This window comes from Callospermophilus lateralis, chromosome 14 (assembly GCF_048772815.1).
Source record: "Callospermophilus lateralis isolate mCalLat2 chromosome 14, mCalLat2.hap1, whole genome shotgun sequence".
In the NCBI taxonomy this organism is placed as follows: Eukaryota; Metazoa; Chordata; class Mammalia; order Rodentia; family Sciuridae; genus Callospermophilus; species Callospermophilus lateralis.
This window is the reverse complement of record NC_135318.1, coordinates 94,815,637-94,831,187: the sequence shown is the minus strand read 5'-3', so window position 1 is coordinate 94,831,187 and position 15,551 is coordinate 94,815,637. Positions and strand designations below refer to the sequence as shown.

Genomic DNA, 15,551 nt, shown 5'->3' with positions numbered 1-15,551 from the left:
TTTGGATCTGAGGTGTTCCCCAAAGGCCCACAAATTAAAGGCTTGGTCACCAGCCTGTGGCACCGAGGGAGAAGGTGTGGGACCTATAAGAGATGGGGCCTTATGGGAGGAGGCTAGGACACTGGTCAGTTGAAGATACTGGGCCCCAACCCTTCCTCTGAGTCCTGGCAACCATGAGATGAACAGGCCTCCTCTGCCATGTGCTCCCACCATGACGTCACAGGCTCAAAGAACCGGCCAAGCAATCATGGACGGAAACCCGTGAAGCAAAATAAACCTCTTTCTTCTGAAGTTGATTATCTCAGGTACGTTGTCACAGTGACGGAAAGCTGACTGACAGAAGGCAGCGCCCCACTGCGTACCTCTTCTGGACACTGAAGGGTCCACTTCAACACCTTTTTCATAAGGAGTGCCACCATTCAAGAAGAGCTCGTAAGTTCTGTGAAAGAATAACATACTATGATGGCTGCGCATGGCGGGCATTCCGTAGACACCCGAACCAGAAGTGAAACATTTTTAGCACAAATGTATTCATTCTATTTATGTCTCATTGATGAATGAGAATGACAGTGTCGACCCTTCCATGGGGTGTCATCTCAGCCAAGAGACTCTGTCCCAAGCTCAACCCAGGAAATGTATTTATATGAAAATGAGAAAGATTACTTTTTGTTATTAAGATGGGCCTGAGGCTGTAGCTCAGTGGTAGAGCACTTGCCTTGCACACGTGAGGCACTGGGTTCGGTCCTCAACACCACATAAAAATAAACAAATAAAAATAAAGATGTTTTGACTTGAATGACTTGTTAATAGCAAGTAATTACTGTTTTTAAATGTGTTGAATCAATATTTGAAATTAAGCCATTATGAATTTATATGATTTTTAAAATAAAACAGTAATACAGATCGTTGTAAAATGTTGTAATGGGGGCTGGGGTTGTGGCTTGGAGGTAGAGCGCTTGCCTAGCATGCGTGAGGCACTGGGTTCGATCCTCAGCACCACATAAAATAAAAAATAAAGATATTGTGTTTACTTATAACTAAAAAATAAATATTTAAGAAAAATGTTGGAATGGCATAGACAGGACACGTAAAAAGTGAAAAATTCCTCTGTCCTTCCCCCTAGTTCAGTAAGTCTCCTGCCCTGTCACCCACCCTGTGACTCCCTGTGCCTCATAATACACATCAGAATGCTTCCCTATCGACCGAGCTCCACCTCCTAGGAAATAACTGGGACCTCACTTTGCCAAGGTGGAATTTTAGATGTTTCCTTATTTTTTTTTCTTCTAAGTATAAATGAAAATCCTGAACATATTTTTTAAAGAATCATAAGAAACTTGGGTTTCTGTATTAACTCCTGATAACAGGGCGCCCTCCTGCTCCGGCTAGGATGAGGCTAGAAACTAGGGTTCAGAACTTTCACGTCTGCCCAGTGGTAAGGAGGCTGTGCAGGGCATGTTATCCAAGTTAATCCTCACCAGGAGCTTGTGGGGTAGGAATTATTCCCCTAGATTAAAGGTGGTGGGAATTTGGATACTATGGCGCATACCTCCTGTTATACAGGCAGTGTGGGACCCAGCACCCTGAGTTTCTGTAATGACAAATTTAGGATCTTGATCCCCATCCTCCCTACTGCTTGTCCATCTGTAGCCCTCTGTGAATGTCTTGTTTATATCCTAGACTTAGATCTTTATTTTCCCCATTTAAATATTCATATGAGCTGGGTGAGGAGGCACATGCCTATGATCCCAGTGACTTGGGAGGCTGAGGCAGATAGATCACAAGTTCAAAGCCAGCCTCAGCAACTTAGTGAGGTCCTAAGCAACTCAGCGAGACTCTGTCTCAAAATAAAAAAATAAAAAGGGCTGGAGATGTAGCTCAGTGGTTAAGCACCCCTGGGTTCAATCACTGGAACCAATAAATAAATAAATAAATATTCAGATGATCTTTTACTTATTAATTTTCAAGGGCTCTTTTTACATTAGGGCTAACAACATTCCAACTTTGTGGTATGCATGATGATATTTGCTTCTAGCTTGCATTATGCTTTTAAAGTTAAAATTTGCTTACAGGAGGGCTGAGGCTGAGATAGAACACTTGCCTAGCAAGTGTGGGGCCCTGCGTTCAGTCCTCAGTACCACATAAAAATAAATAAATAAAGGTATTGTGTCCAACTACAATTAAAAAATAAATATTAAAAAAACTGCTATAATTTCAATGTCCTACACAGATTCGCAGAGGACCTGGGGACCCTGGACTTAGCTTTCGCACTGTTTTCATCATGGTGGAATGTGCCAGTACTTCAGGGAACAGTCCCAGCAGACAGACAGTGCAAGCATATTCTAGAACACGTCCTATGTGTCCTTCTTCCTCTCTGGGTGAGAGTGCGTGTGTTGCTTTCATATTTTACTTTATACAACACTAAAATCAACATTAAAAGCCCTCGCCCCAAAAGCTGTTGACATGCCAACAGAACAAATCTGAGTTCCTTGATCCTAAAAAAAGAACTTCTACAAAATCACACAACTGCTAGGAATACACAGCGCACTTACTTTGCTGGTATTGGAACGCCACTGGCATCGAAGAGCCTGAGAAACACCCAGCCGCAACTTAACTCTCCTCTCTCACCCGTTGACTAGGAAATAAAACAAGTCTGAGAAACAACATCTGAACGAGTCAAATTATAAGCACATGCAAGCCCCTGAAAGGAACAAGGCCAGTATCCCCCCTTAGGGCTAAGCAGTTCTGCCCCAGAAAATAAAATGAAACGTGGTGGGTCCCACGGTAGAGCAGAGGTGGCACTTTAAGTGATGCTCACATTTTGTCAAAATTTCCCTTGAAAATCCCTGAAACTGATGATGTGCTAACAGGTGCCTCAGGAGCTGAGCACTTCCTGTGGCATCACCCAGAGGCACATGGGTGCTCCTGGATCAGCAAGCTCTGTCCCCCTGCAGTGGACTGTGGGGATTCAGCATGCAAAGGCCTTGACACCTGGAAGTCTGCCCCACTGTTCACTGCCAGAGGCCACTGGGCCTGGCTCCAGGCTGCTCCTCTCCTCGCTCTGACTCATCTGCGACTCCCCTGGGTGTACTTGTCCTAAAGAAACGCGGGATGATGCAGTACACAGGGTACCTGTGGTGGCTCTGGGCTACGAGGGGCCGGGTTCCTATACTGCATTCAGATGCTGCTAGTGGGTGGGAGATGGGGGGCTGCTAGCACAGCCACACCTCGGCTCCAGCAGTTCACATGACACCATGCTTCTGGTGTTCTCTGCACAGAACCGCCACTTGGCCAGGTCTCTCAATAAGAATTGCTGACTGTAGGGCCAGGTGCACTGGGTCCTGGGGTTGGAGTGCCACGGTGCTTCTGATCACTTTCTGAAAACCCCTTCTGTTCTGAATTTCCTTTCTTTAGGAGCTCTGGCGTTCACTGGTGCTACAACATGTAAGCAGGTCCTGTTCATCTTAAATGCCACTGAGAAAGCAGCACTGCCTAAGAATCATGAGCACTGCCAGCTCTCTCTGCCAGAGATGAAAATCCCACCCAGGGAGACCCTCTAGGACTTCACTCACAGACACACACACTCTGGCACTCATTTTTTTTTTTTTCCTTGTATTGGGAACTGATCCCAGGGGTGCTTCACCACTGAGCCACATCCCCATCCCTTTTACTTTTTTATTTAGAGACAGGGTCTCACTAAGTTGCTTAGGTCCTCTCAAAGTTGCTGAGGCTGGCTTTGAACTTGCCATCTTCCTGCTCAGCCTCCTGAGTCGGTGAAATCACAGGCCTGCACCACGGCACCTGGCCTGCCAATTCCCTTTTAACTGGTATATTATATCTTATCTTATTATTATCTTGCGTCTGACATACATTGCGAATATAAGAAATTCCAAGTTCAAATAATATTCCCAGGTCTGGAGATGAAGAATTGGACCTGATAAAACAGTCGCCATGGAGCAAGCATGGCAAGATGCCAGTGACCTGGAACAATAAAGAAACGTGGGTTACTGACCACAGTGCACAGTGGGAAGGGGCGGTCTGCCCCATCCAAACACAAGGCTTGTGCCTCTGCATTACCACAAAGGTCTCTTAAGGAAAGTTAAGAGCAGACGGACTGACCCATCCACACCACTGACTTGGTAAACACACTCAGCTCCCTTGTTGAGGGAAACATCTTTCTCTTCACTTACTTTTCTCCGAGCAGGGCTAACATACAACGTGTGCGGCACACCGCCCCCGAGGTGCTCGAGGCCCACCTGGCATATGTTATAAGGTTTTTATGCCAATCACTGTTCATTTTAAACAGAATTGAGTGGCTGGGCACACACGTCTGCTGGGCTTTCCTGATGCCTTCCTGGAACAGGCCCCCTCCCCTTGGGCTCCTCCTACCCCTCTCCGTACACAGCACATCCTCCCTTTCTTGCCTATAAAACCCTACCCAGTCTTTAAGGTCTAGTTTTCTTTTACAAAACCTCCTGAGGCTCAAGGGCTAGAATTAACTTCCCCCTCCTCTGTGTTTCCCAAAGCACTTGGAGCCCCATATCCTCACAGCCTGCCTGAGCCGGAGTAATCCATAGTGCCCGCCCCACAGGGCAACTCTAAGGATTGAATAAAGCGGGGACCCAAGGGCCTGTGCGTGGCTAGAGCATCCTAAGTAAAGAGCATTCTTATTATTTGCAGCTGTGTTTCTTCCCCACTGACATACAAGTAAACCCTCATGCACCTAGGAACAATGTGGGCACGTAACGGATGCCTCCATTCATTCAGGAAGGTGACAAGCACTTAGTTATTCCTCCCAAAGCTCACCTTTATATCCTGAGAAAGCATGACACACAGCTGTGCGTCACAGAACTGTAAAATGACAGGCCCAAAGATATGTGGTGTGTCTCCCTGGAGGCAGGGAGGTCAAGAGGTCAGGAGGCCACGCTCACTTTCAGGCATTGTGCTGTAGTCAAGCAAGGATGCCTGCAGCACCCAGAGAGTGGCGGGCCTCACTCACAGCCAGTGCCCTCTCGATGAACCCCCATTTGCGTTAAGATCTTTATTAGGAGAAGGGTAATTAGGGTGCAGTAATAAAGGGAGTTAGTTGTGGGAGGGAAGTAAACACTCAAGTAATGAAACCTGGGGGTGGAAGTAGGTGAACTACAGACAATTCGTATTATAAAAAGAACAGAGAGACATCTTGGATTCACTAGCATCCATCCCTACGAGCCTGACTCAGTGGTATAAACCTTAACCTCATCCCAGTTCTGACAGTCTGGAGTGTACTGGTTCTTTAGGCGTCACCTTTCATTCATCAGAGGAAAACACAACTGTCATTAGTGCAGTCGTAAGACTCCATTTCTGAAAAAACACTTCACTTCCTAAATTTTATCTTCTTGTCTGCATTTTTCATCAAATGGGCATTTCCTAAAATTGAAATCCAATGAATAGGATGATTCATTGGAATTATAACCTTGGTGAGTCAGAAACACAAATAATTTTAATCAAAGTCCTCCTAGAACAGTAAAGAATCTAAGGGTTCACATGAGGCTCCACGTGTTCTGTGCTAAATGTGAAGCCTCCACAGCCTCGTCTCAGGTCTTAACTGCTGATCGCCCAGGAGGAAAGAAGGGTGTTTCCCGTTCTGCTACTCAGCAGATTTCTTACCTGGGGAGAAAAGGTCCAGGTTTTGGGCTTTTTGGGTTGCCACGTGGCCCTCACAGTGTGAATGTTGCTCAGGACCTGAAAGATTTTCCTATTTCAGATCAGGCTGTAGGAAGTTCTTTGAAACATCACCCTTCCGAGTCCCAGATAATTACCAGTGGCTATATTGGTCAGGGCAGAGGGAGAGGAAGGGGTTCCATTTTTTATTTCATGCAGTTCTGTAAGATCTGGGTTTCTTTCTACATCCAATATAGTATGCATCTAACTTTTCAAACAGTGAAAACAAGAGTCCCAATACTTCTTAATAAAACAATGAAGGAACTGATAAAATAGATTCAGATTTGTGCCCTTGTGACAGTAATAAACCATATCAAGTGAATACTCAATATCTGAGATATGCTTACTAGAAGAGGAAGTGACACTTCAGGTAGAAACTCAGAAGCCTACAGGATTAAAATAGAAGATCTAACCCTTGTGTCATCGGAGTCCCAGAGGAGAGGAGTTTAAAAGGTACTGTAGGAAATAATGGCTGAAAAATCCCCAATTTCAGCCAGACAGAAACCTACAGATTTAAGAAGCTGAGCAAATTCCAAACAGGGGAGACCCAAAAGGGTTTGTGCCAGGTACACCACACTTCTAAAGTAAACAGGAAAAAAAAAAAAAAAAAAAACCACTGAAGGTAGCAAGAGAGAAAAACAGCCAGGTTAAGCCAGAGGAATGACTCAGATGGCAGTGAGTGTCTCGGCAGAAACCAGAGGCCAGGAAGAGGTAGCACCACGTTGTTTAAGTGGTAGACGAAAAGAACTGTCAACCCAGAGTCCCACATCTAATGGAAAGGTCCTTTAGGGAGGAGGGGAGACAGATACTCAGATAAAGCTAGTTTAAGAGAATCTGTCACCCTGAAAGGATGGTTAAAGGACACTCTCTGTACAGAAGGGACAACAATCTAAAGAAGGAATCTTGGAACATCGGGAAGGAGATCAATGGGAACAGTAAAGATCTGACTAAATACTACAAATTTTCTCAGTGGATGGTTGAAGCAAAAATTGTAAGACTGGGTGATGTGGTTTCAGAGTATGTACAGGAAATGTGCAAGCCAGTTGTGAGTGAATGAGGACAAAGAGAATTAGAGAGAGGGACAGTCTCTGCCTCTCTCTCCAACCAGAACACTGCCTGTGTGTTCAGCTGGGTGTGTAAAATGACACCAACAGCAAGCACCCAGGAAGCCACCCAGAGACCACTCGACACCAAGTATAATTCAGAATGGAGTTCTAAGAAACGTCCAAGCCACACGCAAGAAGGAGGAAAGAGAACAGAGGACAACAGGGAGAGAGAACAAAGCCGGACTCCCTCCCAGCCCTAGAAAATAAAACAACAACAAAAAAAGCAGGCAACAGACCCAGAGGCTTGAGGCTTCCCCCGACGCTGCAGGTGTGGGTACTCCTGCCCTGTGAGGACGGTGGGTGCTGGGAGGGCATCCTGGAGTGGCGCTGCCCAGGCTCGACAACAGAGCTTTTCATTTGTAATAGGCTAGATTTGTTAAAGAAGCCTTCAAAAAGCAAATAATGCATTTTTCTAACTATTAAATGTGATGTAAAACTTCTCAATTTCCAACTCTGATAAAAATTAATTTCATTAATGAACTTCTATCATCTGGATATAAAATGAATCCCATATTTTCATGTTATTAAAGTGAAATTCTAGTTTTTGTTTCCTGTTCTCGCATGAGAACAGGAGCGTACAGCAGGTTCTCTCTTCTTGGTCACTGCTGACACCTCCTGGCGCGTTTGCAGTGGTGCTTTTGTGCACAGTAGCCCTCTGGTCACCCTTACTCCAAGTTCAGGTGGAAGAAAACCACCAGGGCAGCGCCACACCCAGTCCTCCCTACCTGTGTGCGTGTGACCACGGTCTATCCAGGAGTGGATGTCTGAGACCTACTGCCCGCTCCACACCGGCTCTCCCTCCACCCTCCACACTCAGCCCACCACCAGTCCCGTTGGTTCCCGCCTCCTGCATCTCCCCCCATCTGATCTCCACCCAAGCTGTAATCGTCATCACTCTTTTGGTTGCACTTATTATGCTCCATGTGTTGTTCTCCGTGCTTTACTTATATTAACCCAGTTTCCTCGCATTGATCCCAGGAGGTACAAGAGGAGGAGCCTGAGAGCAAGGTCAAGGTCCCATGTTGTGCAAATGCTAGCGTCAGGGGCAATCCTAAGCAAGCTGGATCCAGATTTTGCTTCTTGAAGATGATGCCTGTTGTCCTCTGCCTGCCATGCTGTGCCATGGCCCTGCCCCCAGTGGTCCACTTGAGTCCCCTCTGGCTGTCCTCTAATCCATTCTTTGGAGAGGAGCCAGAGATCTTTCCAGAACATGAATCTTATCATGTTACCTCCTTCAGTGCCCTCTGCTGTTTTTAGGACAGATGCGCACTGCTCCTCACACTGTCTGCCTTCCAGACACTCCCTGTCAGGATTCCACACTGACGGCCACCCTGCTCCCCCTGGAGTCCCCTCCCCAGAGGGCCTCTGCCTGCATGTCCATGGAGGCCTGGGGCTCCTCAGCTCAGGGGGTGAGGCCGTGAGGAGCTGTCCTGTGGCTCCCACCCACTCTGGGAACCCCTCTAACTAGGCTTTAGCTGACATCTACCAGACTGTTTCACTTCCACTTTGTGTTTAGTACAAAATATTTTCTAATTTCCCTTTGACTCATTGATTATTTAGAAATCTGTTCATTTCCAAGCATTTGAAGACTTTGCCCATGGATCTTTCTGTTACTGATATCTAGCTTAATCTCATGTGCTCAAAGGCCATATGGTACATGGCTCTCAACTCTTTTTTTTGGGTTTTTTGGGTTTACTTTCTGACCCAGGTCCGCCTGTGTAGACTGGTGGATATTCCACATGCACTTAGAATGTGCTTCTTACTGTTTAGAGGTGAAGTGCTGCTCAATACTGATTCTACCTAGTTTGTCAATAGGTTAATCAATTCCTAATATCCTTTCTCATCTTCTGTCTGCTTGTTCTATATTCCTGAGAGAACAGTAGTGAAGTTTCCAATTATAATGGTGGCTTTTCCCATTTCTTTTTTCAGTTCCATCAATTTTTAGGTCATGTGTTTTGAAGCTCTAACATGGGGTGACTGGGTATGTATCTACTTTGACTTTTTTTTTTTTTTTTTTTTTTAATGCACTGGGGGTTGAACCCAGGGCCTTGCAGATGCCAGACAAGTGCTCAACAACAGAGCCACATTCCCAGCCTGACATTAATATCTTGAATAGTGAACCCTCGTCCCTTTAACTTACCTTTTCTATTTAAGGTGGGCTTTTTGTATGGAGCATCTAAGTGGGTCTCTCACTGTAAATTCTGACTTACATTCCCCTACATGTTAGGTATATTTTTATATGCCTCTTGGTTTCTCATGTTTTCTTTTTTGAAGGGCCTGTTCAAGTTTTTGCTCATTTAAAAAACTGAGTTATATTTTTATTTCTTAGCATCCTTGACTTGTTCTTAATCTTAGACTAAGAAAAAAAAAATTCTACATTTCACTGTCAATGATAGTAATTTAGGTTTTTCTTGTTCTTTATAAATTTGAAGAAGTTCTCATCTGTTCCTAGTTTGTAGATAATTTTTTAAAACTCGTGAATGGACACTGGAATTTGTCAATGTTTTTTCTATGTTTATTGAGATGTTCACATGATTTTTTCTTGTCTACTAATATGATGAAATAACATCACAATTTCGCATGTCCAATGCTGGCTGCACAGGTATGTACATCTGAACATGGGGAGAAATTCCAGCTGGTTGTGACCTACTGTCCTTTCTATAAATTGCTAGATCCAACTTGAGAATGTTATTTAGGATTTTAGTTTCTATATCCATGAAGGATACTGGTCTTACAATGTCATCATTTGTTGTCATGTTTTTCCTAGATTTAGGAAATACTTTAGGGAATGTTTTCTCCTTTTCTATTCTTTGGAAGAGTTTGCATAAGATGGGTATTATTTCTTCCTTAAATGTTTGCGGGAAGTCACTAGAGTGAAGCCATAAGGACTTGGAGTTTTCATTGTAGGAAGTTTTTTAATTGAAGTTGTATTTTCTTTAAAAGAGAAATTCAAATTTTCTATTTCTTCTTATGTCAGTTTCAGTAAATTATGGTTTTTTATAAAATTATCTATTTCATCAATGTTGTCAGATTTACTGGCATATAATTCCTTATAATATCCCTTATTGTCCTCAGTGTCTGCAGGATCAGTAACGATGTTTCTATTTCAATGGGAGATATTGATAATTTGTTTTCTTCCTTTTTTTTTTTTTTTTTTGTACCAGGGATTGAACTCAACCACTGAGCTACATCCCCAGCCCTGTTTTTTTTTTTTTTTTTTTTTTTAAATTTAGAGACAGGGTCTCACTGTGTTGCCTAGTACCTCACTGTTGCTGAGGCTGGCTTTGAACTTACGATTCTCCTATCTCAGCCTCCAGAGCTGCTGGGATTACAGGTGTGCATGTGCCATCTCACCCAGCTTTCTTTCACTCTTTTTAAAGTATCTTGGTCAGTCTTTCTGGGCATCTTTCAATTTTATTAATCTCTTCATTCAAAGAATCAACCTTAATCTCCATTGATTTTCTCTTCTGCCCATCTGTTTTCTATTTCATTAATTTCTACTCTTTGTTATTTCCTCTTTTCTACAATCTTAGGTTTAACTCACTCTTCAATTTCTAGTCTCTTAAGTTCCCAGCTTAGATCACTGATTTTAAACTTTCCCTCTTTCTAGTATATGCAATTAAAGCTACGAATTTCTACCTAAACACCACTTAAGCTACATCTCATGAAAGATATATTATTTTTTTAGAAGTCATTCAGACTATCATTTGGTATTAGGTAAAAAATGGTCTTTTAGGAATCACGGAAGAGCTGAGTAGAAAAGGATTCCAGGAGACCTCACAGGAGATGGCGATGCTCCATATCTTGACTGGGGAGCTGGATATACATTGCATTTTCAAAAATGCATTGCTCTATACTTAGACCTGAACTGTACACAATACTAGAAGACAGGTACCAGTCCCCCTCATAAGTGAAGAAATCTAAGGCCCAGATGGGTTAACTGTGTGTGTACCAACATCAGACACATAGCAACTGAAGAGCCAGGGTTAACCCACTGCAGTACCACGTACTCACACACACAGTGCACTCCACATTTAATATGTGGTATCACAGAAGGGCTTCTCTGTCATCCTGTGTGAGATGGTTCAACTCGGTGAGCTTACCTTACTGCCATCAAACAGACAGAGGCGAACATGTCTGCTGAGCACCTGGATGCTCGTTCCTGGGAGAGGAATCATCTTACAACTCCACAGGGTGAGGATTAAGGAAACACGACTTGGCCTTGACTTAATCTGAAAGAAAAATACAAAAACCTATTAATAGTAGTACAAATCCATTTCCAAAGCATCATTTGTAAAATATAGCTTAAGAAGATATACATAGAATACAAAAAGGAAAACTTTCACATGGATATACATACACAGAGTTTCAATAGTCTGTTCAAAATCAAACCCAGTTATTTCAGGTAAATTTTGCATAAAGTTATATTTGAAATATTTGCATTTTTCTTAATCACTTAAAAACTTCAATGAAAAGACTACTAGTACTAGCAGGTAAAATATATGACCTGACCCTCAAATCACTGTATTCCAGTCTCCAGGTCCATTCCCATATGATGTGTGAAATTGTAGACAATTGCCCTGGCATGACAACCAAGACACCTGGCATTAATGTCACCCAGCTACCTCCTCTTTGGCTTCTTAGATGCTTTGACATAGAATGTAATGTTTGGTCTGATTGTTCAAATCTATTTTACAGATAAAGGTCAGATTGTGAATAAATAAACTCACATTCTATATTTTTATTTTTAAAGAACAGCTTCAATTAGCTAAATTTTACATTCTGCTTTACGATCACAAGCCTTTTCATTTAAATAATTTATATTGTTGCAAAAGATAAGATAATTTCAATAATCTGTCACATTTTTATTTCAGTAATGAGAGCTGGGTTTTTAGTTCCTGGGCACAAGTTCATGACATTAACTGTGATCTGCTCAAGCACTGGTGCACCAAGCAGCCCCTCTCTGCCCACTTGCAATACAGCACCTCCTACTAAGGCGCCAGTTGATGCTCAGGGTGAGAGGAATAGGGGCACCAAGTTCTGCACCCCCACTTCCTACCACCCTGGCCACCACTGAGGGGTAAAGTCAAGGTAAACGGGAAGGGAGTGACATACTCTAATGCAGTTTATATCTGTTACAGGCAGATATAAAGTAGAATTAAAGATCAAGAGCATATTCTACTTCAAATACTGGGATAGCAAAAATCTTTTATTCTTGGTGGTACCCAAAAAGTGTGATCATGAAGTTCTGCCGACTTCTTCATTCCCACTCAACTAAGATCATGTCACTCTTATTCCTCCTGATGGAGCTGGCAGCTTCCCACTGCAAGAGATCTGAGATGAGCAGCTTGCAGAGAGCAAAGTCTGCTCAGCTCTTGGTCTCAGTCCATGGTCGCTTGGCTCCACTGTTTTGGGGCCAGTGGCGAGGCAGGGAATCAGAGCGGGGAGCACATGGTGGCGTGATGTGTCACCTCGCAGCAGCCAGGAAGCAGATGGGAGAGAGGCAGGGGCTGGGGTCCCACAATCCCTTCATGGGTGTGGCCCAGCCATGTAACTTCCTCCCACTAGGCCCCAGCTCCAGGTCCTACCGCCTCCCAATAGCCCTCAGGCTGGCAGCAAGCCTTGACCCATGGGCCGTGGGGCATCTATCCAAAGCACAGTGCTGGCCAACACTGACTGTATTCTCATACTCTGCCAGGCTCTGCCAAAGCCTTCGTAAATTCTCACAACCAGGGACTGTCATCCCTGTTCCCAGATGAAGACACTGAGGTAAAGCATGATGAACAGGGAGACTCAGTATTACGTCCTTTGTGGCGATGGGAGGAGGGCGCAACCGCTAAGAGAAACCAGAGTCAGGGGACCAAGTCTAGGTGCTGCCTTGGCTATGTGAACACCACTGGTTTAAAGCCACATGTCACTCATGTGCTGGCCCCAGGACAACCGCAGCCAGGCTGCAGCTTCTCTGCTGTCGCTGTACTCACGGTGCCTGTCTTCGCGTCCCACATCAGATCTCTGAAGGCCAGCTGTGACGCTGTGAGCTCAGGTTGTAGAAAGTAACTTGCTCGAAACTGATTCCCTGAAAAAACAGCTTTCCTTTATTTTCTTATGAAAAGAAGAATGAAATTCAAAACCAAAAGTCTTAAGACATTATGCTACAAATTTAGGAAACAGATATTTCCAAAATGCCAAGGGGCTTACTAGCAACTTGCTTTCCAAGACAGACGAACCAAGATAGAATCATGTTCAAAATTTTAAGATAAAAACTGATAAAAGACTACTTTAAGATAGTTTTAAGGAAGATCTTAAAGAGTTTAGACCAACAACATGCTTCATGATGAAGATGATTTATTCAAATATTTCTATAAAATGCAGAAATCTGTAACATTTTTTATATATTTTAGAAAAAATACATAACCATTAGTTTTGCTTCTTTTTAATTTTTTTTTAGTTGTTGATGTAACTTTATTTTTATTTATTTATATGTGATGCTGAGGATCGAACCCGGTACCTCACACATGCTAGGCAAGTGCTCTGCCATTCAGCCCCAGCCCTGCTTCTTTCTTCACATACATGATTTTAGTTGTAGAGGCATACAATACCTTTATTTTATTTATTTACTCTTCCGTGGTGATAAGGATCAGACCCAGTGCCTCACATGTGCTAGGCAAGTGGTCTACACTGAGCCCGGCCCCAGAACCTAGTTTTACTTCTTAACACAAAAGTGCAGGAATCCATCCACAAAATGCACGAGGACCTTTTCAGCACTGAAGCCAGCGAGGGGGTAGGTCTCGTATTTGGGAACTTATAGTGGCACTTCTGCTATCAAGACCACCAAATGCAAGTGAACTCCCCCTCCACTCTGCCAAAAGGTGCTGCACAGCACCGGAGATGGGTATGACCTGTCAGGAACGGAGCAGCCTACCTGCCCCCACCTCTATCCTGCTTTGGTGAAGAATTTTCTACTAAAAGTCTTTGATGTGTTCTGATATAAATAAAGCAAGCGCGGGCTCCATTCTTTGTTAGGAGCTAGACCCATCTGGTCAGCTTTGCCCATCGATGCCCCTGCTCTGAAACTGCTTTCCTGTGTTCTGAGGTCATCTCGTGGTACTTTTTTTAGCTGTTACTTCCCAGCCAGCCCATCCCTTCGGAGGGAAGCCATTCCCTTGCCCACGCGGGATATGGGAGATACATAAGCATTTTTATACTCCTCTTCCATAGTTTATCGTGAAGAACATTTATTATAAAATCACTTATTTGTTTAAGAAATAATTTGAGTCCCTGCCCTGTGCCATGGGTTGTTCTAGGAGCTGGAAATGGAGCCGAGAGTCCTTGTTGACCTACAGCTAAGTAAAGGAAACAGAGAAGTAGGCACATGAGACTAGTGCGTGTGCTCACGGGGGTGGGAGGGAAGCCGCACTGCTAGAGCGGGCATCGCTGCCAAGGTAGAAGGGACCCTGAGACTACAGGATGGAAAGGGGCAGCTGTTTGGGGAGGTCCAGGAAGAATCTTCCCAGCAGAAGTAACCTTGAAGTAGCCCTTCCACCCACAGTTAATGGCTCAGGCACACAGGAGCCAGCCTGTCCCTCATGACTCCCCTCCAAAATGAGCTTCTAGACAAAAGTTGCCAAGTACCGGGAAATTCAGGGATGAACAGGAATCAGAAAGCCCACTGGAGACGCTCTAGGAGAGCCCTTGCTGTGAAGAGGAGGAGAGGAAGGGAGGCTTCCTCGCTGGGACGGGATGGGCTGGTGGCACTGTGGTACGCTGCTCACAGTGGTGGCAGGGGAAGGCAGGGCAGGCAGGCTAGAGAGAAGGAAAGGGGTGGCGATTAAAGAGACTAGGGAAGGGCTGGAGCCCACAACACAGGTAAACAGATGGGCCTCTCATAGAACTGGGGTCCTTGCTTATGCTCCAAAGAGAAGTGAAACTCCGCACCTTCCTCAACTTGTTTTAGCTACCAAAGAAACATTAGCCTCCAAGCATGGCTGCAGAGGCCGAGCGCCACCGTACCTTCCTCCAGTAGCTGGGAGAGCGTGGAAGGCCTGAAGCCTGCGGGGATAGCCCCCATGCTGGTTAACACATCCACGGTGTTCATCTGCCGAGGAGAGGACAAACAAAAGTGATCCATCCATGATTCCTCACCTCCCCACTGTGTCCCTTCAGCACCACAGCAAGCACAACCCAACGGGAAAACACCACGTGCACATGTCGGGAAAGTGCTGCAACGTGACCCGATTCCTGAGAGGACATGGCCATCACTGGATCTGCACTCTCACAAAGACTTGGGGCCCACACAGTGCCGGGTGCAGAGCTTTGTGTTTCTAGATCAGCTGCTTCAAGTACATTCTGTCTGTAATGCTCCTGCTCCAGCCCCACCCCATACTGCACTGCCACTCAGCAGATGATACCGCTACTGACGCCCGAGGAGCTGTCAGGTGCTTTGCGTAAGTGCACCCCCACCCACCCGCACCTCGAGCATCTCCTTGGGAGTTAGAAGAGCAGTAAAAGGTCAGGAAGATGCTAACTGAACCGTTCATGGTGATTACTCACGGGGTGGAGAATTTTCATTTTGTCATGTCATTTTTTTAAAATGATAGGATTACAGATAGTGTCTTACCTTTCTGGGTTTTTCAGACTTTTCAAATAATAACTAAAATCTAATGCCAGCCTTTGCCAAAATAATAAATAATCTGGATAGGATCAATGAGAAAGATTCCGAGCTCTGAAATCACACCACGAATGAGA

The 15,551-nt window shown here is 44.5% G+C and overlaps 1 protein-coding gene across 3 annotated transcripts in view; it reads right to left on the bottom strand.

Annotated features, from left to right (window-relative positions):
- LOC143379887 (nephrocystin-1-like) overlaps positions 1-15,551 on the bottom strand; it is a 47,936-nt gene that overhangs the window by 15,180 nt on the left and 17,205 nt on the right. The window contains exons 9-15 of one of the 3 annotated variants that reach the window (XM_076832602.2): positions 14,817-14,901; positions 12,788-12,882; positions 10,910-11,038; positions 5,647-5,721; positions 3,868-3,978; positions 2,550-2,632; positions 363-439 (exon numbers count right to left, since the gene is read on the bottom strand). In XM_076832602.2, coding sequence (XP_076688717.2) covers positions 363-439; positions 2,550-2,632; positions 3,868-3,978; positions 5,647-5,721; positions 10,910-11,038; positions 12,788-12,882; positions 14,817-14,901 — 655 coding nt within the window. Of the gene's footprint in view, positions 1-277; positions 440-2,549; positions 2,633-3,867; positions 3,979-5,646; positions 5,722-10,909; positions 11,039-12,787; positions 12,883-14,816; positions 14,902-15,551 lie in introns of those variants that run through there. The other 2 variants (XM_077105149.1, XM_076832603.2) reach the window with 2 other exon arrangements.